Raw genomic sequence first — 24,383 nt, forward strand, 5'->3', positions numbered from 1 at the left:
TAAAAACCAACAAAATCAAGAGCCAAAACCACCCCGCATCTCAAAAACAATTTTAAAAGGAACTGATACGTGTTAATCCAGTTACTAAAAACTTGTCTTAAAATAATAAACCAAAGGTAAATTCTAAAATCCATAATTCTCTTTTCCTAGGATGGCTGAAAAAGAAGTTTGACCATGTGTCCTCAGAGACAGGATTTGACTTGACCTATGAAATTCTGAGTAATGAATGGTATTATCTTTTAATTAAAGCAGAACATAAAGAAAACAAGTAATAATCACATTTCAGTCAAATAAAATTCAGTTTCACTTTATTCAAGATTAAGAAGGTGGGGGTAGAGTGGGGGTGGAAACCAAGACAGCCATGCTATGAAAGCCATGCAGCTGAACAAAAAGGAAGCTCAACAATCAGACTTACAAATGTTTCACGAATTTCTTAGAGGTAATTGTAACCCTTAGCAAACTGAGAACCCAAATGACATTTTTCAAATGTTTTAAGTTTACATAACAGTCATGTAGAAGAGGAGCAGTTCTTCAGCATTTCAGTAAAGGCCAAGATACACTTTTAAACACCACAGTGGGCAGAACCAAATGCCTACATTTTAATGTTTATCAAGATCCCCTTTTCTAGTTGCATATACACTTTCAGTAAAACTTAACATACCTATTCAGCCTTCTTGTTGAAAAAAATATGCATATTGCAATAAGGAATGAGGCACAGCAGAGTAGACATCTCATACAACCTGCAGTAATCCAGAAAATTACACGATGGCACAAGTCTAAATACTTCTCTCTTCACTCTGGGGTGATACATAGTTAAAGGAGAAAACTGATGTTTGCCAAGAAATGGCAAAATTCTTTCATGACTGTATGGAGAAAGATTTATTAAAAAAACAAAGTCAAAAGACAAAAATTATGGACTAGAAAAGGGACCTATAGAAAATCATATTTTCATTACAAGTGGAAACTAAGGGATATGGAAGAGAAGTCCCACACTGACCTGTGGACATTTCAGATCCTGTCTTAAGGCTTTTAGTCAGAAGAAGATCAAAACATTTTATAGTCTATAAGAAAAATGCCATTCTGGGGGAATTGTTATGTTTTCCAAAACATCAGCTGTTTAGTCACAAATATGCACATTTAAAATAAATCCTTCAACATTAAGAGTTAAATTGCTTTAGCATTACCAAAGAGCCAGCTGAGATTTGAGAATCAGAGTTTGTTGGCAAAATAAATGTAAGAAATAATTAAAATAGAGGCTCTGTGGAGAGAAGATATTTTGAATCAGGTAAATGGAAAAGCTACACACAAATGGGAATGTACAAAGTACACACACAATGCATTTCAAGTGAAATTTGCAGCAGGTAGTCTGTAAATTCTGGGAATGCAGAGGAGACCACACACTTTATCAAGAACATTATGAGGCTATTAAATGAACTATCATGCCTAAGACAGAAATGACAGATGAAAAACAAGACACATAAAGAATGGTACTCAGTGCACCTAAAACCACTACTTATCTAAGGCAAGGTATGGAAGTTTGGCGTGATATAACCTGAGTTAATACTCTTGGTATGTAATTGGTGTACAAAATGATTGGAGTAACACCATCATTGTAATAGCTTTGAATCCCCATATAGTATTTTGATTCCATTTACAGTTTATAGGGAAAATTTCAAGATTACCTGTATTTTGTAACCTGCTAAATGGTTACTCAACACCAATGGCAAGACTCATGGTAAATTAAACATCTGCAAATACAGGTTACATGGTAGTTGGTTTAGATTTATAATAATGGAACGATTTGGATACTTCAAGCATCACCAGCAATGTTAGAATTTTATCCTGTAGCTGTAAATATTCCAAACTATTGTTTGGAAATAATATTTTGGCAGTAGGTATTTTCTATATGTACAAGATATTTTGAAGACTTTGATATGGGAATTTATGGAAACCTTCGTGTAACACTGTGTTGTTTCATGTACTTTTTGTATCACTTGCAGTAAACAGCCACTCAACAATACTATGACTACTACATCTAAGAAATAAACAGAATTGCAGACATTCAAGCTAATAAAATGCTGCTGTCTGGGTATGAAACAAAGAAGTTTCACTGGGCAAGAAAAGTTAATAAAAGTAAGTGTGACATATTTTATTAATTATTTAATATAAATTTGACTCCACTAGTCTTTTGCTTAGCACACAATTGCTAATTGTGTGTAATTCAAGGCATTTATATTTGGTATGCAACAGTGCACTTATAACCCCATTAACTCCTTCTTGAGTTGCAAGACTGTTACTAACTTACTGTCTAATAGTAGGCTTTTATTAATAGTTTTAGTGCAGAGTTAATTCTCCCCAATACGCATTTTTGTAAACTGTTAAATTTTAATAATTGATAGAGGTGCTGCAACATTTCCTTGAGTAGGATATAAAAAAAGTTTACACCAGAAACCATACTGTACTGTATAAATTAATTGTGATCTGGTCCTTTCATTTATTGCCCTAGTATTATCAATTAAGCAGCCACTTGTGACTTCAATTCAAATTCTCTGACCAGTATCCTCCTTCTTATATTTTGAGTTTCAACATTAGTGATTAAGTTAACATTTCCTTTCACAGAGAAATTTGTATTTCAACACAGCCTTAAGTCACATTAAAACCAAAACATAAAGTAACTACTGATTATCACAATCAAATCAAAACTGCAAGACTTGCTCCAAATACTATCATAAGAATTATTCCAGAGGTCAGTTTCAGTATCAAAGGTTAAGACAAACTCACTTTACACTGCTTATATAAAAAATGAAATTCTTACATTAAAAAACCAAGCAAACCAAGACAAAACTTGGCAGATTTTTTATCATTACATAATTTTTAATCTAACATCATCTACTTTTCTGATATGGACTGTTCTGATCATAATAAATAATTGGACAAATCTTCCCTCCTTCCTGTTTTTGCTTCTGTTGATGATATTCAAACAGTTCTGTTTGTGAAAGAGGAATTAAAAGGTAGCTGTCAGTGTTCTTCATCTTGGTGCTTCTCCATTCATTACAATTTTGGCTGATTCTCTCGTACTTCCTCTAGTTTGGAAAGGATCCACTGTGTAAAGAAAAAAGAAAAAATCAAAATCTTTCTGTGGTACAAAACAGACAAAGCAGCTGAAAATTGGACTGGTTTTTGTCATTGTCTTTACTACCTGCTCTTTTCCTAACAAAGTTTTAACACAGTATTAAAAATTCTTCTGTAGAGTATAAACCCCTGTCTTTCTAACATGAGAATGGAGCCATTTAAGCATCAATATTCAACATTTGATACCATGTCACTTTAAACTTGTTTCCTGAACTTCAAGGAGTAAGATTTGAAAAAAAAAAAAGACGACAACATTTAACACCCATCCTGGCTCTGCTTTTGTCTACAGCTCTAGACAAATCACAGATGACAACAGAGAAGCAAGGATCACCACAGACAGAAGACAATAACAGGTCGCAGCAGTGTGATAGGTTACTTAGGAAAAAAGCTTTCTTTAACTGTATCTTGTTTATTTTAAGGAATGTGCATGTAAAAGGGAAATTAATTTCCCAAGAGTATTGAAAAAAAAAAAAAGGAGGCTTGGGGGAAAGGGCAGTGAGATGGAAGACTAGAGTAGGACATGAAGTTACATTGGTTATGTATTATAAAAGGTGTGCATACCACTTTGAAGAAAGATGACTGGATTACTTTAGATCAGAACCTCTTACTGTATCAGGTTCTATCTCCTCATATGAACATTTGTGTTGGTTTTGTTGTTTTATTTACCTCTCCAGGTAAATAAACACCCCAATATTTTTGTGAAAGGTGTATTCATTTTTTTTACATATCCTTCCCTTACTTAATACTTGTGGTATATGTAATATGATGTACTAATTTCACGTTTGGAATAGTTCCTGATTTAGCTGGGGCGTAGATGGGATTCCTCTCCCAGAGAGACTAATGGATCTCAGCTCTGCCCACCCCTGTTCCACACAGCCAAAAAGCAAAAAAACAAACCTCAGCACTTCCAAAGATTAGAGGCAAGTGAAATTCTGTACAGGGCCCTTACCTTTCTGAGGTAAGAGTTAACTGCTACCATTTACCTGTAACTAGAAACTACCCTCAGAAAGAGAAAAGCTGATGAGAACCTAAACTGATGAGAAGATGCAAAAGCAACTTAAACTAATAAGAGAATGCAACCACATCCCTCTGAAATACACTCAAGACTCATGCATTTTTTGGTGAAAATTACTAGCTACACTAGTTAAAAACAAGGCAGAACTTTGACAAGTAGCTACCTTCTGGTAGCAGATCTGAACTGCTCCTACTGTCTGTTGCAGTCAAAACTAATGATGTCAAAATGAAGATGTTATACCAAAAATGTGTATAACAATAGCTGCAATATCATACACCACATAAACTACTGGTATTTTTATTAAGGATTTTCTTCATTCTTCAAAAAAACCTGTATTTTAACGAACAGAGCAGTAACACCCCATCCCTGCCCACCACCTAGGAGTAATTTACAAATAATTTTGGTCTATTAAAATGTGCTATTCTAATTCATATTCTAGATTGTTTAGTTTTTGTTAGCAAAACTGTTTAATCAATCTTTTGTCAGACTGCTGTAATTCAGAAGATTTATGTAGAGAAAAGTCTGGTGTTGGAATTGACTATTTTTTAAATTCAGTACTGAGTAGATTATTGCTATTTCCATGTCTAACGGATATGTGGAAATACTGAATTTCAACTATACATAGTATACATAACTATACATAGTTTCAGGTTAAGAGTATTTCTGCTACACTTTTTACCACTATATTTTTAATTGCATTTTGACTTTACCTTAGCATCCTCTGGACTTCTAAAATTAATAATTTTTCCAAATTCTTTGGCATGGAAGACAGACTTAACTCGTTCCTAAAAAAAAAAATGCAAAACCAAAACATTAATTCAAAATTGAAGTTAGCTACTTCAGGCTTTAAGACCACGATGCTATTTACTATCAAGGCAGCTATAATGGTTCAAACAGCCAAGTGTACCAAGAAAGGTCATCTGAGTATGTTGGCATCACATGCACATACCCTGACAGAGACCATTTTCTGCATGAAAGCTCAGTAGGGTGAACACTCCAGCAGTAACAGACTCTGCTTTTTACCATGGAGTCCCTGGATAAGGGCCTATAAACGTGTGTAGGAATGGAAGGCAGATCATGTACATGTGGTGACAAAATCCATTACTCCCCAAGGTTTTAATTTGCAATTCTCCTTCAAGTCATTACTTGAGTGGACATTCCACCAATACTGACTTGCAAGTAGTGGACATAGGTAGTAAAAACAATGACTTAAGCTTCAGAAAGAAAAACTTATGGAGTTATTTGCAAAATACAGTTTTCAATCATAGATTTCAATACAGAGCATACTGCAGACATGTTAATGGATTCTAAAATGACTGCTGTGTAGGGGTAAAGATGGATATGTTATTCAGCATTGTCTGAAATGGCAGAAATGCTAAGAATTATTTCATCCTGGAAAAGTTCACTTGCAGTCAGAAATCCAGTTTGGAGGATTCCAAACCAATATGGCTCTGCCTTTCATGCTCTCTGCAATAGAAACAAATAATCTGAGTGAAAAACTGAATGACGTTTTGCACCATCAAGACTGTCCTGATAACCAATATGTGTAATTACACATGTGCAGTTTATAAAAAACAGAAACAAAATACTTGCAGAGAAACTTACTGAATGAAGTTCAGTTAACTAAGTTCAGTTAACAGATCAGTAGGAATTTAAGACTTTTTGTTAAGAAAAGTGCCTCTGTAAATAGCCATTAATGGTCACCTTTCTCCTTATGTCCTTTGTCAGCTTACCAGGGAAAAGAATTTTAAGGATTTTTTTTTAAGGAAAAATTGCAACTAAGAGCAACATTCTTCAATTTGTATAGAGAGGGAAAATAGACATGTCATTATGGTCAGTTTGAAGACAATAAAACCTTATTATATGCCCCAGAGAGCATAATAAAAATATTCTGCAATGTTCTGAGCCTTGTGTTGTATCAGCATTTTTCAGACTATGAATACACCATCAACTGGGGCATACAAACAAAAAATTCCTACAGCTCAAGGAAAAATCTCATCTGCAAAGACCAAGTTACTATGCTGCTTGAAACAGTCAGAGACTAGTTATCTGAGGAGTTCACTCATGACAAGTTTCAACTCCTTTCTCTGAGTACATCTCAAATACAAAGGAGATCAAGAACTCAGAGGAGAGCAAGCAGAAATTCAAAGTTCAATTTCATAAACAGTAACAAAAAAAGACAACAAAACACGGTAAGAGTAATGTACCTTGGCTTCAATGCGCAATCTTCGACCATCAACGATGAATGGTTCTTTGGTAAATTCATCATAAGTGTATTGCCATTCACATGTCAGCTGTCCAAATGCCCCCTTTGTCACAAATAACACACCACTAGGTACCAGAAAATAAAAGTAGTTTTAAAAATCAATGTAAAAAACCTTAGAAGTTGTCATGTTACCCTTTCTCTAGTGAATTAATTTGTCATTGCAAAATAGGTTTCATCTCATGATCTCTAACTATACAGCACACTTTCCAACAGAGTGAATTTTGAAACTCCCTCTTACATTTAAAATACTGTGTTTCATAGCAAAACTGTAACACTACTTCAAGCTGTATTTGAGAAGGATGCCCCATACTCCACTGCTAGATACTGACTGTTCCTATATTATCCTTTACTTCCTTCAATACACCTTTGTAAGTGAATCCCACAGTTCAGGTAATTTTAGCCTAACCCAGTTTATAACAAATCCTTCTCAGCTAAAGCATCTTAAAATCAGTACTTCTTTCCCTTCTTAAATAGGAGAGAAATAACCCTGAACATTCTCCTACTTCAAACAATGACATTGTTGAAGATTATTACCATTATTACCAGAACACTAGGCATGCCTTCCCCATTATTTTGTCTACATATATGGTGACAGTGCAGTTACTGATCAGCAATCATCAAAGCATGCACATTTTTATGATTGTTTTAAGTACATATTATTCAGAGTCAAAACTGTTTACCTTTTTGTTACCATTAACAGATCTGTACTGTTGACCATAGCATGTGCAATATATCTGAGTTTTGCAAATCTTCCATTTTCAATTTTCTAAAAGAGATAGAAGTTTTATAGCTTTGAATATGCTAATAATGTACTAATTTTATGCATAAACGTTATTTATGCTCCAAAAATATAAATTGTAACAAAGCACAAAGCATAGACTTTTAAATAAAAGGCTACTTTCATTAAGTCAAAATATAACTAACATCTGTAATAGCTAATGTTCATAACTACTTGGTTGCAGTTAATATACCTATGTAAAAAAAAAATCAATCCTAACCAAAACTGACAAAGAACAACATAACTTCTCTAAAAGTGTCAGGACTCTGTCTTCTACATACTTTTGATATACACTGAACTTCTGCTAACTAATACATTTCTGAGACAATAAACAAAATAAAGATTCCTTTCCTACTTTATCGCATTGCCTCCAAAACATTGACTAATTGACCCTGAGAATAAATCTATACCTAGCTGTATATAAGCACCATTAATTACCATGTAGACAGCAGGACTAATAATAATGCACTTGAGGTAGTACTCAGCATTCCTCTACATTCTTTTGTATACTTTAACTAAACCATTTCCTACAATTAATGTGAATACTGTAGCAGAATACTTTTAATGAGCAATATATTTAAAATATTGATGACAGCAGATAAGTATTTTTCAAAAACAGAAGCCCTGTACCTGTCGCATGACTTGGCAATCATTGGATTTCTGACTTCCTGAGCAGCAAGCAATTAAACTAGTGGTCAAATTAATATTGCTACAACACAATTGCTTGCATGCTTCCCAGCTGTTACAACTTGGAAGCAACACCAGATTAGAACAAACTAGTATGATTCAATAAAGTCTTAACTACAAATATACAGCTTCAGACACATATGCAAAAGTTTTTAAAAATTCTAGATAGTTCTTAAAACAGTTAAGAAGGCAAAGCCCTTTAATACGTGTTCCCCAACATAGTAAAATGATGAAGACGTTTAATTAGTGTAAAAAACTTCAAATTTGACTGTGTGGATAATTCCACTTGCACAGACTTTTTAAAAATTACCTCTTCCACAAAGATACTGATTCTTTCGTGACTAAAAAGCATGAATATTTGAGTAGCAGGTTACCCTAAGGAGAGCTTTTGAAAAAGCTCTTAGAAATTTCCAATTATTCCTCTTCTCCCATCTCTTTCAGGCTACAAAATCACAGCTATTGGTCACACGCCTACTTACAGAAGTCACTGCTTGCATTTATTGCTACAAGAGCTAGTATCAGCAGCAGGACGAATTCCACAAGAAGAATGGCATAAAAAATGAGGAACTAAGGGCTTGGAAAATAAGCTTTTTTTTTTTTTTTTAATTTTTGGAAACATCTTATTCAAGTTTTATCAAGGTGTTGCTCTGCCTTTGAAATGTATCTCTCCCTGCCTCTTGTCTTAGAAGCTTGGACATAAATAAATAACTGAAAAAACCTCTCTGAAAGGTAGCCCCTACTATATTCCAGCACATAACACACTGGATGGTTAGAAGACAAAGGAGGCTGTATGGACATACTATGGACCATGAATAGGATATATGATCCACAGGTCAGGCTACTAGTCTAGGTCTGTACACTGATGGCCTTTCATTAGTGGCCTAAAAAGAATGACAGGGAAATGGAAGAGAGGACTGACAAGAACTTAAAGAAATGTGTGGGAAGAGCAAGGGTGGTTCAGAATACGTATAAAATACACTTCACTGAACTGCAAGACACTTTGACAATGACACATATTACTCTTACTGACCAAACATATAAATATCACACAGAATAACCAGTATTTCTGTATTCAAAGTGTACATAAAAGCATTTAGCAATTTAGCCTTATTAGGATGGAGAAGATTTCCCATGTTGGAGAAAGTAACCTTATGCTTTGCACAGCATAGAAGTAAGGCTCTCAATCAAAATATTAATCGCCTTTAAGTGGGACTTAGGAAAGGAGAGTTACCTCTTTATATTTTCTGATTAGATTGCTAGCTAATTTTCAACTAGTCATGTCCCCCAATGTAATTTTCTCAGCTTACAGGTAACAGATTGGGAATTGTGAAAATTATTACGCAAGTACAGTACTTAATTATTGCACAAGTGACAACCTTAAACAAAAGTTATTTAAACATATACTAAATTCTTCAAAAAGTGTTCCATTCTATAAGATTTCCAAACATGCGACTTGTGGAGAACAAAAACATTGTTGCCATGCGGCACACACTGAGATAACTAGTCCTCATTGTTAGCTATGAGTCAAAAATCATAAACTGTGTTTATAGTTTTGTAGACGACAGGAGTTAATTGCAAAATAAAACACAAGGAAATGCTGCACAGACTATTTATAAAGGGAACAAAGACTTGCTAATGCTAAGCAGTAACTACTTTTAAATTTTCTGCCTTTGTATTTTTCTACCTTTTATTTCCAATCTTCATCTTTTTAGCATTAGACTTTTACCTATTCATTGGGAATACATCATAGAGAGAGACTGCTGACAATTCTTGCAACAAGCTCACTACTGCACTCTGCTACCAAAGTGCCTTATACCACTCAAACATAAAACGATATATAATTGATCACTCAATACAGATGCATAAATAGTTCTTAAAACTTTTATGGTATGTAGCTATTGTTTGGAGAAAGACAGCAACTTGGACCACTGTTTGGTGATGGAAAACTATGAAAAGTAACATTAACCAAGCATTCTTTGTTCAATGTTACTTTCAACAGTGGAAGAAAACACATACAAATCTTTAAAATGCAATCTCTGTATTTCAAATTAAAAACATTTTAATCACCTGATTAAGTTTGTGCAAATCTATTTTAAAAATGACACTCCAGAAGCTGTAAAGCATGAAGTAACACAATAGGAAATCCCCTCCTTTGCAATTCTTACCTGCAGTACAATTACTCAAATGTCACTGCAATAATCTAACAGTAAAAGTGATCAGTTACGCACATATATGCAAATATGCTCAATGTCTTAAAAGTGGTATCTCTGCACCTGGAGAGATTCCTAATCACACCACACCTTCTTAATGTAATGAGAAGCAAGCCAAGAGGCCTTTGATAAAGTTAGAAATTATCCAGAGCAAAATTAAGTAGTGGAGACAAAAATTAAAATCTGTGAATCCCCTGGTAAAAGTTCTAAAAAATACTAGTAGTATGTGTGATACTTAAGTCAGAATATTTGACAACCTTCTTGAACTCACTCAGATGAAACAGTATGTAAAAAAATACTGAAAAGGCTGTTACTGCTTAGAAAGTGGTTGGAAATCTATTCTCTCTTGATGTTCAAGTTAACTTTCATCTGGACTACCAGCATATTTCCCAATGAACTGGTTACTGTCCAAATGTGTGAATTCTGAAGGCAATCCACTGTCGTTGCTAGAAACTCCAAACATGAATGTCTCTTTCAGCGCAAATTACAAGGTAACTTTTTCAAAAGCTGTAGAATTGCTAATTTCAGCAGGCTAACCTGGTATCATTACCTATCCAGTCTTCCTCAAAGAAACATTTAAAAGTTCTAACCAGTTCCTAAGTGACTTTGTAGATGTAGCTTGAATAAGTGTGAAAAAAGGGAAAAAACTGTTAAAAAGTAACATGTAAAACATTAATTTTTCACCATGCAAAATTCCTTCATCATTTATGAATAATAACCACCAATAATCCTTTATTACCTACTTCCTCTTTCAATTATCCTAATGTGCAATGTCATTATACAAAACACAAAGCAATGTGCAATGTCCATGATGTGTTAGTATCTGTATTCACATTCCATTTAGCCATGCTGAACAGTAACTCTGAAATCCACCTGGTTTTATTAAATCGGTGGGAATCTGTGGTCATAGTTAACGTTTAAATCTAAGGCCACAGCAAGACAATAAAAATTAGGACAGCAGCTTCTTTCCAGAATGCAAAACTTCTATTTCACAGCAGAAATACAAATTGCCTATGATGACTGGCAGAATTATCTTAATAAATTTTTGATCTGAATACACAGGAGAATTTGTTTGAGTAGCTGAAATGGAGAAACCATACTGATCTACACTTTCATCATGATGACCACATCCAGATGTTCTGTTTCCTGCCAATACAACCAAAAGTCTTGGATTCATACCATTTGAAGTATGATTCATCAGCAGGGAAATTAAAGAATATTGTCTTTACGCTTAACTCACAATCGAGTAAAAATAAAATTGAGTAATGCAGGCTTCCATATTTCTCTGGAACAATCAGTGTCAACTGGTTTCAGACAGCTTCCCATAACTGTCTTCTATTTGGGATCAGGCAATGGCTATGTAATAGTACCCAAACATTGCATATTTAAGTGGTAAGGATCCTGCTTTTCCTTTAACCTAGACAGACGAGGTTTTCCAAAGCAGGACAGATCATGACATCTGTGAGTCAGTAAAGGGACCAGCAAGTAAGAGTCTGGACAATGTCAACTAAAAATGAAGTTATTTTGAACTTCATAAAGAATGTAATTTTGCAAAGTGAAACCTCAGTTTTAGGGTACTTCAGGACATGGATGTTTATGTTTTGATTTGAAATCAAGGCCAAGAACAGTGAGGGAAAGGCAGCAAGAATTAGCATGACATACTTTTCTGACTCCTCAGATGTTCTTCCTGGCAGTGAATGCTAAAGAACAAGGGGCTGCTCAAATCATTTCAACATCCCACCTGATACGAACCTCAAGACCAAAAAGAATCACTAAACCAAAAGCTGAACACCTCCAATACAAGAGGATATGGTAATGAAGCACAGCTTTGAAGGACTGTCTTCTCTGAAGCAACATAACTGTGCAACAACCTTATACAACACAGTATGAGCATCATCACAAACTCACTAGTTATAAAAGAAAATTAAAAATAATAAGAATAAAAATATTTTGCATGTTTTGAAGTTGGGTAGACATTGACACAGAGAACCACTGACTGCACAGTGCAACTGCTAATGACTCTGCTTCAAAAGCACAAAACCATGCTTTCAGCTTTATTTCCTGGCAGGCCAAGACCTCACACATCTGTTGCTTCTGGAAATAACTAATAACAATTTATGCATAAACAGTCTATTAAATGATCCCCAAAACAGTCTAAAGTAGGCACTGACCTATGTCTACAGAGCATCTTGAGAAAACCAGACCAGCAGAGAGGTCTGAACAAAAGGGATATACTGGATGACATCAAAGGTAAAGAGCACAGCCAGTTATTCACCTCCATAAGGAAGTTATACAAGTCACTGTAAGAGTAAAACTGAACTCTTGGGAAAAGCTCCATTGTCAATTTGTCACCAGCACAAAATTCAGCAATCTGAGATTAAAGGAGGACACTTAGACTTGGAATTTTCAGGGACACACTGAAATGTGTGGACTTCCAATTCAGTTCAGCAGTTAAAAGGAATGGGATGGTGGAATTATGCAGCCAAAAGTTCAACTGATAAAATTAAAGACAAAAAAAAATTGAAAATGTGGTCGCTCTTTTTTGCTACGATATTTTAAATCTCCTCTAAATGTTTCAGTGTTTTCGTTTTAGTTCTGGGGATTCTTCCATCCTGAAAGAACATCAGTTTCTGCTATAAGTTTTCACAGCTTTTTGTCCCATGACCTAAAGAGAATACTAATATCCCAGATGGTAAAATTTCTTGTTATCCCAAATCCCCATATCCACAGATCCAATTTATTTCTTTTTTTTGTATGTTCAGAGAAGCCTAGACTCAAGAGAGAAACAAGTAAAACACTTGCACAAAATTACTATATTTTCTATTAACACAAAAACTTCAAAAATAGAAAAATAAAACTATACCAAAGAGACAAAATATTCTAGGGCATATAATCATATTTGCCAGCTCCAACTGGAGTTGTTCGTTTTGCTGGGTTTTTTTTTTTTCCTTAGCATTCTACAACCTTTTAATCTAGCATGTAAAGAACAAATTCTCTTCATTTATACTGCACTGTAACTTGAATTAGTAATATCTGACCCAGAAATACTACCATTCATGCATTCATGTACTAATTTTACCTCCATGTTCTGCATAAACTTGTAGGATTTTAAGTGAAAAAAATTTAAAACCTAGGTCAATTTTGGGGCAAAAATTATGACATTTCTAATGCATTTTCTAGTAAGATCGGCCATTACAAAAGAAAAACAATTTTATAGAATAAAAACCGAAACTGCAGTAAAGCAGCACTAAGGAAAAAGATAATGTTAAGTAACATTATTCCAAATTTTCAAAACCTATAAAGTTAATTAAATGTCACAGTAACCTTTCCATTATGTTACACCTAACAATTTTCTCAACTTTTTGACATCATGTGTCTTTTTTCAGAACTGAAGAGCAAAATTATTTCTTTCTTCAAAGAAATACAGCAGATCCATTTGTACCTGAAATATTTAAAATCCTTCCCACAATGTTTCAGGCAGTAACACACTGCAGTGGAGCCTTTCATTTGTTTATGCAAGGCATCCTTTTGAGGTGACAGCATTACAAAACAAATAGGAACACATGACCTGTAGCAATCATAAGCATCAGCAATTTCAGCTAAAACCATCTCCCAAACTTAGTTTGTCCCCCTTTTTCTCTGTGACATTAAGGGCAAAGGGTAACTGCCCAAGAGATCACCCTATATAGCAGTTTTTGAATGCACAGTGCCAGAATAAGCAATCTTAACAATTTTAATGGTTCTTCCCCCAGAATTTTGATACATAGAAGCCAACAGACAATGAAAGACATAACATTACCACATTGAATATGCAAACATTTCAGAAGCTCTTCCTGTTTCAGAGCAATGCCAAATGCCCAGATAGTGGCAGAAGAATTAATTTGCATTATAATACAGGTTCAGAATTATCTATTACAAGATATCTTTAAAGTGCAACACAAAAATCTGAAAAAAAAAACCCACAAAAAAAGAACAAGAAAACTGTGCAAGCATTTCCATGAATACAGAATAAGTACCTTTTAAAGAAACCAGAAACTTGTAAAGGTATTTGGTAGAATTTATAATACCAAATTGTAGTTGATCAGTGTTCACACTTTCCCTTCACCCCCCAATGCCTAGGTAAATAAAAAACTAAACACTTTTGCATATTATGTATGCTTTATTACACAATGTCTTGCAGAACTTCTAGTGTGTTTTTCACATCTGTCTGTGGTTTCTACACGGAGTTTAGTTCTGGGGCAGATTTTTTACTTTTTTTTGTTGTTATGAAAATAAAAATATTGACTTACGAAACAAATAATTTGTAGTCAAAATAAAAACCAAAATAAACCGTTATTTCACATGTTTAAGGATACCAAAAGTTACACAAATTATTAAAAATTATGGTAAAACAAATGATAAATGAGAAACTAAACATTTATGATAACATTTCTTGAAAAATGTATATATTTTATATGTTAAATACCTTTATAAGCCATTTAGTGGTCTTACACTATCTAGTTCCAGGAAACATGAGAAATAATGTTGGAACAGAACAGATGAATCCATTTTAGATATACTTTAGACATGTTTATTGTTAAGAAGAAAAGCAACAAAATACTTTTGAAAGAGTAATTGAATAAAACAGTCAAACAGCATTTTAACACCAATAAGGACTGTACAAACCAGTAAAGTTTTACTAAACACATTTAAAGCAATAGTAAATAAACCCTGTTAAACACTTATATAAATGCAAAAAACATTAAACACAGCTGATAAAAATACATCTGGAAATAAACTCTAAGTCATGGTATCACTTATTTTTTCATATTATTCAATACTATTTTACCTAATGTCTGGGTTTATCTGTAAGACTATCTTTATTATATTATTTGCTTGTTTGCCTAGCAGTCATCATCACACATTTTATTATCCCCACATTTTTTCACAGTTTAAAAAGTAAGAATTTAGTATCACAAAACCCCATTTCTCAGCGGGAATTATAGCAGCAACATTTAAAACTCAAAGGTCAAAAGAATATGACAAAGGCCATGTGTATCTGTTACAATTCACATTATCCTAACTGTCATCATCATCACTACTACTGTGAGCCATAGTCCACTCTTTGTAGGCCTGCCTTTTCTGAAAGCATGGTAAGGGAAGAAGAAAGCAGAAGTATTAGTTTAAAAGTACTAGTATGCCTGGCAAGTTTGTTAATTAAAGCAAAATAAAACCACAGAAAACAGAAATTCAGATGTGACAGCCTAAGCTTAGGGCACAGTATGAGCACACAAAATATCCTATTTCCTTTGATAAGCATATACAATCTCTAAATCACCAAATGAAGTTTTATTCCAACCTAATCCTGCAATCTGTTGAAAAACTACAATACAGTGGCCACAGTGTGACCAGTCACCAGACCTGTATGCAAAGAAGCAATGCAAAAGGGGAGAGAAATCTTTTTATCCATAAGAAAATATTATTCTATTCAAACTCTTTGAAATAGTGGACATGCAATACACTGAGTCTCATGCAAAACAAAATAAGAGCTCTAGAACCACAAACACTAAGAACCAAAAACATTAGTATACTTAAGGGTTAAATTAAGACCAAATATCCTATAGCAGAATTTAATGACTGGGGAAAAAATGCAAATCTCTACTTTCTTATTTGACTACCTATCGGAAAACCTGTCTACTCTGCTTGGAGCTCTGAAAATATTTCTTCAAGAGTAATTATGCCTTAGAATCATCAATAGCAACAACTAATAAGAAGCTATCAATCCTTCAGTTTTACCTACATTCAAATGGTGGCTCCCATCACAAAATATCAAAGGCATTACACAAGGCCACGCCTTAATGTATTTTAAGTTCTATAATGGAAGGTACTGTACTCGGCCATACAATACAGAAAAATTGAAATTAGAAGTTACCTGGCAGATTTTTGTAAAGGTTTCTCAGAAAAAAACCCAAAATATAAAAACGTACAAATTTAAGAAGCAAAAGCAATGTAAATTCAGCTCATTAGAGCTGACTGTTTGCTAACATTTGTTTTAGCAATATACTTTAAAACAGACAAGGAGATGTTTGAAAATTTATTTTCTTACAAGAAGAGGATAAAGATTAGTAACAAATTTATGTTATCCATCAATAGTAGCTTCTAACTACCAGAGGGCAGAGGGTAGTTAAGGCTTAATGACACCAATTATAAATTGGAGAGCACAGGTTAAAGCCATCTCATTTACAAGAAAGGCACAAGTATAGTATTTATTATCAAAGCACTTTCACAGTTGGCTGAACTACATGACCAGTGAATGGAACAATGAACATAGCTAAGGTATCCCCAACAGATCAATCCTGTTATACCAGAAAATGAATGACAAACTAATGAAATGCAGGAGAAACCGAAAGAAGAGTTGAACTCAACATAGAACAAACAGCTGTAGCCATAATCAAAATTAGTCATAAAATGCTCTCCAAAGGCTACTACCTTCTCATTTACTTCTCCAGAAAGGTTATTCTGGCACAATATTTCTGTAGCACTGTGAATCCTTTCATGCGTATTTTTAAAATTCTGTTTAAATTTATGCAATCACTAATTGCTACTTTATTTGTTATGGTTTAACATTTCTAGAAAGAAGTTTTATTTCTAACAAAAAGAAAAAACAGAAACTCAGTAAGCTGTGTGTGTCACAACTGAAATTACTTTCCTTTCTGAGGGGAATTTTTGAGTCAAATTCGCTTAAATGGCAGATGAATAATTAAAAACTAAGGGCTGTTCAGCACATACTTCCTGCAAACAATATTCAATTTCAGAACTGTTTATGTTCTTTCAAAGGCTTCAGTATGACATAAATACAACTATTTCCAGTGTCTTAAAAGTGACTTTAAAATGCTGTTTTACACAAAATTGAGACTTAAAAGTCACTGTTTAAGCTACATATTATAAAATTACTCAAAAAACTATGTGTATTTATCAACCATTTTCACAAAAAATAAAATTTTCATTTGCACATATAGACCTTTTTCTTTGTTCAGAATGCTCTGTGCATAAACTTTTATAGATATACTGATCCATTTTATGGTGTCTCCCTCAAAAATTGTACCACAGCAGCCAAATCCCCAGTGTGGTTACGTGCATAAGAAATTAAATTCTTGGCTACTGAGTTACTAGGTAAGAAGTGAATGGGAATTTAGGAAGAGAGAAATTCTAAAGTATTTATTTCTATATAAGATGAGTTTAAATTTATGTCAAAAATTTATCTTTCATTTTCTTCACCTGTAACATTTGACTTCCAGTTCCATCTCTTAATCTGTAAGGTCTAATAACTCCATCTTCATTAAAGAAGCGAGGTGGTCGCAGGCTTATCACATCTTCTGATGAATCTGCAACCCTGACAAAGCAGAAAATTTAAGATACATATCAATATCTCTACTCAATTATACTATTTAGCTAAGGAATGAAAATATTTTGTATACAAATTAAATTCAAGTACTCGTATAACAACTATTGTTGTCTATATATGCACTTTGGCATAATTACAGACATTACAGAAATCTATTTTCAAGAATAACAATTATCAAATTAGATGGCACAGAGCAGCACATATCTGTAAATACCTAATTAGTGTCTAACTACTGCACTTCAAAACTTCAAAAGTAAAGACCACTGTACCACATGGAATAGACCTGTACCATATTTCTCTGATAAGCTTCTTGAATTTCTCTGCCAAAAAACTTGAACAGGAAAAAAAAGACTGGCATTCTTATGGTAACAGAAGTGATCCAACTCACTAAAAACAGGGCCACTGAACAATTGTATTTAAAGATACCAAGTGCCTCTTCAAAACTGTCTCCTCCTTTATTGCACATAACAGTGTCAAATAATCTTCATCTATTAATTTATTAACGTGAGACTGTCACAATATTTAAATGTAGTCTTAACATAGTTCTGACACTGGCATCATCTAGTGATCTTGGAATTAATTTCATAAAGGAGTAATAATATATAAAGTAACTTTGAACATATCTGAGAAGTCCTTTTTTTCCTGCTTATTTGGGGTAAAAGTTGAAAATCATCAGCTGAAGGAAGTCTGATTGCTGAGACATTTAAACTAGTTTTTTTCAGTAATGCTAGAAATAGCTGAGATTGGTGTCTGTGGTTTTTTAATTATATCAAGTGTGTATTTTGTAAAGAGCCACCTATTTATTATGTAAATAACATAGAAGTGATATGAAGACACAAGGTACTACTAGTATGACTATTGTCTCTTTCATGCCATATGATATTCTGTACACTTATTTTACTTACTTTTTAATACCCTGAAATGTGCTGCTTGCCATATCTATGATTCCACCAGTGGGCCTGGCTACTGCTCCAACTAAGCCTTTTCCAACACCTTTGAAAAAACCGGCTGCTCCTTCTTCCTGAGCTCCTAAAAGCATTAAAAGGAGTAAATCATTATAAACCACAGAGTTTCTCTTAAAATCTTAAGAAGTTTTATTACCATTTCATTACAAATCTTATTTGATACACAACTACATAGTCTCCACACAAAGTTCATGTAAAAAACATTTAAACTGTAAGTCAGTAGAAATATAAAATCTTGACAAAAAGTTTTATAACTCTGATTTACAACAGCTCATCAAAAATCAAGAATTCACTGTTGTGTGAACAGTTAATGCATCAAGACCAGACTTACCTCTTATTGGTTTTGTAACTATTCCTGTTATGCCACTGACAAAACCCTACCAGGATAAACAAAACAGACATTACAAATATGCTTCCATATAATATTTTTCATTTTTAACATTTTTCTTCCTATTTCATTGCTGAATAGCCTAAAAGTACATGTGTTGGGAGTGTTCTAGAATTCACTATAAGCCAAGAGAATTAGAGGCACCTGCTTCACAGTTTCTACCTTCTTTTCTATCCTATTGCATTTTTCTATAAAACTATCATTTAATTGTAGCTATACACTTGCAAAACTAAAATTAAAATTAAGAAACTAACAAAAAACTAACTCAAAAAAATTGAAAACCAACAACTCTCTGGGCAACACAACAAGTGCCTGGTACTCCTGCCTGCATAAAACTAATTAATTTTGGTTTTCCTCCTTACAGAAACCAGTCCTTTTCCACCTCGAGTGATACCCTCTCTCAGACCAGTGGGTTGTTTGTTCATGGCTTCTCTCCTTTTTTGCTGGTAATCTTCATCCATAGTTATTGCAGCTACTCCTTTTGCCATAGCACCTGTGATTCTTGAGGCAGCTCCTGCTAATCCACCTATTGGAATATAAACCAAATTAAAACTAATGCAATTTACAAATACTCATCTCTATTGTTTACTATTAGGGGAACTACCATCACAGCACTGAAACTTACCAACAGCTCCCCCCACCAGCGCTTTAAATCCTAGTGCCATTCCCTCTATAAATTCCTCAGGACCCTGGATGGCTCCCTATGAGAAAAAAGGACACACTCATAATGAGCTTTGAATAGTATGCCTTATATATTTTTAAATTGTACATTTTTATTGGGATTTATATGTAACAAAGAGGAAAATTGGATGACACTGAGTGATAGAGTGTGAAAGCACCCACAAAAGCCCCTGTGAAAGACAGACCATTTTAGAATAATAATGAATTCCATGAAGTTTCCTTATTTTAAGGAGAAGCAAAATATTTATTTTAAGGTTTGAACTGTAAGAAATAACATTTTGGTAGTTAAGTTGACACCTCTGTCCTTTTTACTCTCACTTGAGTTTTCCAGGTATTTTCACTTGAAATTTTCAATTCTATATCCAAATTTAAAACCAAAAGAGTGTTAATATAGATTTTCAATACAATGTCTATCTATCTACTTGTAAAAGGACAGCAGAGAATTTTACCTGATATGGTTCATAGAAAAAAGCTTCTACCCCTTCAGACAAGCCTCTTATGAATCCAAATGGATTACCCAACACATCAAGGCCAAGAATAAGAATATACATCTGTTTAATAGCCTAAAATGAAAATAGGTATTAGAGAAAATATTTCCTAAATTATACTTAAGCAAAGGCAAACAGTGTAGTATCTCAGATTAAAACAGGGAAAGAAACATGAGTTCAATATAAAAACCTCAAAATTGTCCAGAAACAGAGAAGTAGTTGCAATAAAAGGATGAGAAAATCAGTGAGTAAACCATATTATGTCAGCCAAGAAACGACATTACTTAAAAGCATTGCAGTAGCCCCTCATTATTAATGATGGATGGAGAGGACTAATTCTTTTATGCAAAAGTATTTTTGTTGGATTCTCTCCACTGGATGACAGGACTTTCAACAGTACACAAAAAAAGGTACTATGATTTGAATGGTACTAATGTCTAAGAAATTGCATTTGCATTTTAATGCCAATCATGTTCTATCAGAGCCCTATTGTGTTTGCTTCCCCTATCTATTCCAGTAAGCTGTTTTGTTATCCATGCCACCTGGCAAGGCAATAAAATCCTATTAATGAGTAATTGGCTTGTATGCATTTATTTAACCTTTGTATATAAAAGGATGAAAGTAAATTTTATTTTGTTTAATAGAATGAAAGTGCACAGTAGCAGTTTCAAAATAAAAAATTATTGGAATGTTGACATTCTCTTATTCTTACCTGTTTTGAATAATGCCTTATAACTGATGATTGAAGCTGCTGTGTAGTACAGAAGTCATACCTGAGCTCAAAGAATGCCAACCTAAAAAAAGAGACAAGAGAAAAAGTAAATCGTTACTGCACAGAACAAAATAAAGCTCAACATACGTAATATTGGTACAATCTTTGTGAGTGATTTTTACATTCATATTTTTAACCTACTTAAAGACAATATCTTGTACATCTGTAAGGGTGGCCCCTATACTCTTCAGCAGGAGATTCAAGGACTGAAATGGTATCAATTCATTCTTTCTTTCTTCTTTGTTACTATCTTCTCCACCCGCACTGAGTGAAAAGCTCAGGTGTAACTGAAGGATAAAAATGAGATTGGGAAATAACATGGTTAGTTGTTAGCTGTATGATATTTCTATCTTTATAATCTTTTAGATTATTTAAAAATTTAGTTAGCACATTTCTAGTCTGGCTGAAACCAGTCTGACTTTGTAACAGAGTACACAAATACATAATGTAGGCCAAAAAAAGCCCACTCACATTTAAAGTCGAAGTGAAGAATTTAAACTACCTTTCAGAAAACAAGAACTTGAAACTGCTTACTTCTGTTTTCAGAGATGGTCTCTGGATTCTTTCAAATATAATTTAGATTATTAACTCATTTTTAAAACATTTCATTTATTTAAGTTATACCCAAAATCAAAGCAGACAGAAAATGACAACACAGCATAGAGTCCAAGCAAGAATGTAAAATAAAACCTTGAAGAACAAATAATTACTAATACAAGTTTTGCAGGTACCAAATAATTACTGGAATATGCATACAGGAGAAATCCTACCTGTGCACACCTGAAATAACTAAAGCATTTGTTTCAAAGAAATCAGAAAAGAACCACATTCAGGAAAATTGCTCAAATGGCTTTCAGGCACAAAATGGTAGAAATCTATCCAGTCATTTTCAAAATCAGATTAAAGGAAGTTATTCCTGTTTCTGACTCTCTGAAGACAATATCATGCAACATTCATTATGTTACAACAGAGCTTAACTGTAGCTCATTTCAGTGATACACAGCTTACCTTACAGAATTGTCACTCAATCCATCACCACTAAAGACTTAAGCTCTAGTAAAAATTCAAGCCCATTTATTCCATCCCATTTCCTCCCTGCATTTTTTCTTGTCAAATATAATTTATAACATCTCACAAGATACTGTGAAGAGGTGCAACTCAAATCATTCTTTGATCTACTTCCCATGGATAGATGGGAGACTCTCTTAACAACTGTAACAGAGTCTATAAGGTCCTATCACAGTTGTAATAATGTTAGCTGCACACTAATCTCCTACCCTTGCTATACGTGTTTTTTAGAAATTACATCATTTTGCAATCCATAATATCCTGTGTGTACACAAATGAGCATTTTGCAAGGAACTCATAAATAATAAAATGAAAAAAAATTACTCATAAAGTAAGCCATAAGAATGCAATAGCAAATTAGTGGTTACAATGAAAATACTTTCTTGGCCCTTTTTTTTTTAATCAGCATGTTTCTATCTTTATTTCCACTGCCTACTATCCTGGATGAGACAAAAAATTTTCAGAGAGCAAAGTCAGTCTATAACATGAAAAAAGAATACCTTAATTGGAGAGATGTGGAAGTATTCATACAAGCTGATTTGTGACGTATCCATTGATGACACACTCATTAGCTCTTCTTGAAGAGCTTCAACATCCTTTTCGAAGAGTTGTAGCTGTAAATGCATTTGAAAAATATATTTCTTCAAAATTTGGAGTATATAAAACTACTAGTCATTTTTCACTGATGACAATACATTGACTAATAATACTACTTATACTCTCATGTACAAACTCCTCGCATAGTCCCTGTACTACAACATTCAAAGCCTTCTTTCCATAGCATACAGGATGAGCATGAAGGAAGGAGTCTACTAGCTGACTCAGATAACAGTAAATTAAAACCTCGTAGCTCCATATTATTATATCAACCATTGATATGGACACAGAAAAATAATTTTTAATTTTTTTTTTTAATACAAGTTGTATTGTTACAGATTTAAAATCTATTTATCTTCAAACAACAAAAGTTTTCTACCTCTTGGTCACTTGGCACATCAGTCTGTGTAAAGAATTCACCTACTGCATACAGGAAGCCAAGATCTAATCTGAGATCCATCTCTTGAATCAGAACCTTAAAGTACCTGCACAAGAAACAAAAAATAATTATTAAGGTGTTCTACAAAAACATGTAACCCTTAAAGTTTAGTACAGGTTAGACCACTTACACAACTTCAGGTACTGGTTTTGGTGGGTTATTTTGGTGTGGATTTTTGTTTTGGGGTGTTGTTTTTTTGTGTGTGTATTTGTTGTTGGTTTTCTTTTTTTATTTGTTTTGAGGTTTTTTTGAGGGATTCATCATTGCTGGTGAAAAGAAGGCTTCCCACTTAGGTGTAATATAAACACATTTCCAAATAACCAATACCATTTTAAACACAGAGCAGCATTTAACACTGTCTATAGCACAACTGTACACAGATTTTCTTTCTAAATAAAGATGACTAAAAATACGCATTAAAAAGACATCTAAAAATGTCTTTTGATTTATTCTTCAGTTATGTGGATCATAAAGGACACTGAGCTTTCACCTCTGTTGAAATGCTCTGAGATTCCAACACTGAGTTTGTGTTAAAATTACTTTTCATTATGTTTGCCTCTGTAATATTTTTAATTTTAAAGCTTGATAACACATCCAATAGCAATAGAGATGGAACATGTCAAAATACTTACTTAATATGTGTTATTTCTGAGTGTCCTGCAGTTCTCATGACAATACTGACGTCAGTAAATGGTTTAGGTGCTATAAAGTTGTCAAATAAAAAGAGATCAGTACAGGTTGTTATATGACATACATAACTTCCTAAGTTTTTTTATGAAAATGTCATATACATTCAGGGTTTTTTCAATCCTGCACAACAGGATTACATAATGGATATGACTGGTAAACAATTGAGACAGGGAAAAGAGCAGGAACAGAAAGTAATAGGAACACAAGGATGGAATGGAAAATCAAAATGCTATTTAACTGAAAATGCACCATTTTCATTTAAAAGCAAATTAATATTGATATAATATTAGATTTATGTCATTTCTTTAGTCATGGAATAAGATTTTCCAATGGCCGATACAAAAATGTAAACAAAAATGAATTCTGCAGATTCATGCAGTGTAGCTTAAAACCAATCATATTCAGAATGAGCAACTGACATCCCACTAGCTTCTGAACAAAATTGCAAGCAGTATTCTTTGTCTCTATCCAGAATCCCTTTTGATATTACTTTGTTTATTACTTTGATATTATTGATACTAGGTTTTCCAAGTGACTTCAGTGTGAAAAAAATTAATGAAAGACTCCAGTTCATCACGTAGTATAGCAACATTGAGCTCTATGCTCTATGCTCCAAGCAACGGAGAAATCTACCCAAAAACCATATGAAATATAATTTGCCAACTGGAGAGCTTATAAGCCTCACTTAACAAGTCTGAGCTTAGGCACATTTCTTTTCTTGGTAGCTAAGATTACTTTAGATAGATTACTAGGATACGCACGGCATGATACTAGAGCAGTAGGGAAATAGTGGAAAACTAAGGATGACAAGTGAATCCTCACT

At 33.7% G+C, this 24,383-nt stretch overlaps 1 protein-coding gene across 4 annotated transcripts in view; it reads right to left on the reverse strand.

The window, feature by feature from the left end:
• Nucleotides 1-286: 286 nt before the first annotated feature.
• The window catches only part of VPS13A (vacuolar protein sorting 13 homolog A), a 107,004-nt gene continuing 82,907 nt past the window's right edge, over nt 287-24,383 (reverse strand). For 2 of the 4 annotated variants that reach the window (XM_054288370.1, XM_054288360.1), the window contains 15 exons: nt 23,503-23,572; nt 22,811-22,916; nt 22,335-22,448; nt 20,908-21,053; nt 20,707-20,788; nt 19,956-20,069; nt 19,451-19,526; nt 19,188-19,351; nt 18,769-18,814; nt 18,378-18,501; nt 17,346-17,460; nt 7,094-7,179; nt 6,355-6,478; nt 4,858-4,932; nt 287-3,102 (listed from right to left, as the gene is read on the reverse strand). In XM_054288370.1, coding sequence (XP_054144345.1) covers nt 3,052-3,102; nt 4,858-4,932; nt 6,355-6,478; nt 7,094-7,179; nt 17,346-17,460; nt 18,378-18,501; nt 18,769-18,814; nt 19,188-19,351; nt 19,451-19,526; nt 19,956-20,069; nt 20,707-20,788; nt 20,908-21,053; nt 22,335-22,448; nt 22,811-22,916; nt 23,503-23,572 — 1,493 coding nt within the window. In that variant the 3' untranslated portion in view covers nt 287-3,051. Of the gene's footprint in view, nt 3,103-4,857; nt 4,933-6,354; nt 6,479-7,093; nt 7,180-14,252; nt 15,210-17,345; nt 17,461-18,377; nt 18,502-18,768; nt 18,815-19,187; nt 19,352-19,450; nt 19,527-19,955; nt 20,070-20,706; nt 20,789-20,907; nt 21,054-22,334; nt 22,449-22,810; nt 22,917-23,502; nt 23,573-24,383 lie in introns of those variants that run through there. The other 2 variants (XM_054288387.1, XM_054288378.1) reach the window with 1 other exon arrangement.

This window comes from Melozone crissalis, unplaced genomic scaffold, assembly GCF_028551555.1.
Source record: "Melozone crissalis strain CALT ecotype California unplaced genomic scaffold, PUWL_Pcris_2 ptg000005l_1, whole genome shotgun sequence".
In the NCBI taxonomy this organism is placed as follows: Eukaryota; Metazoa; Chordata; class Aves; order Passeriformes; family Passerellidae; genus Melozone; species Melozone crissalis.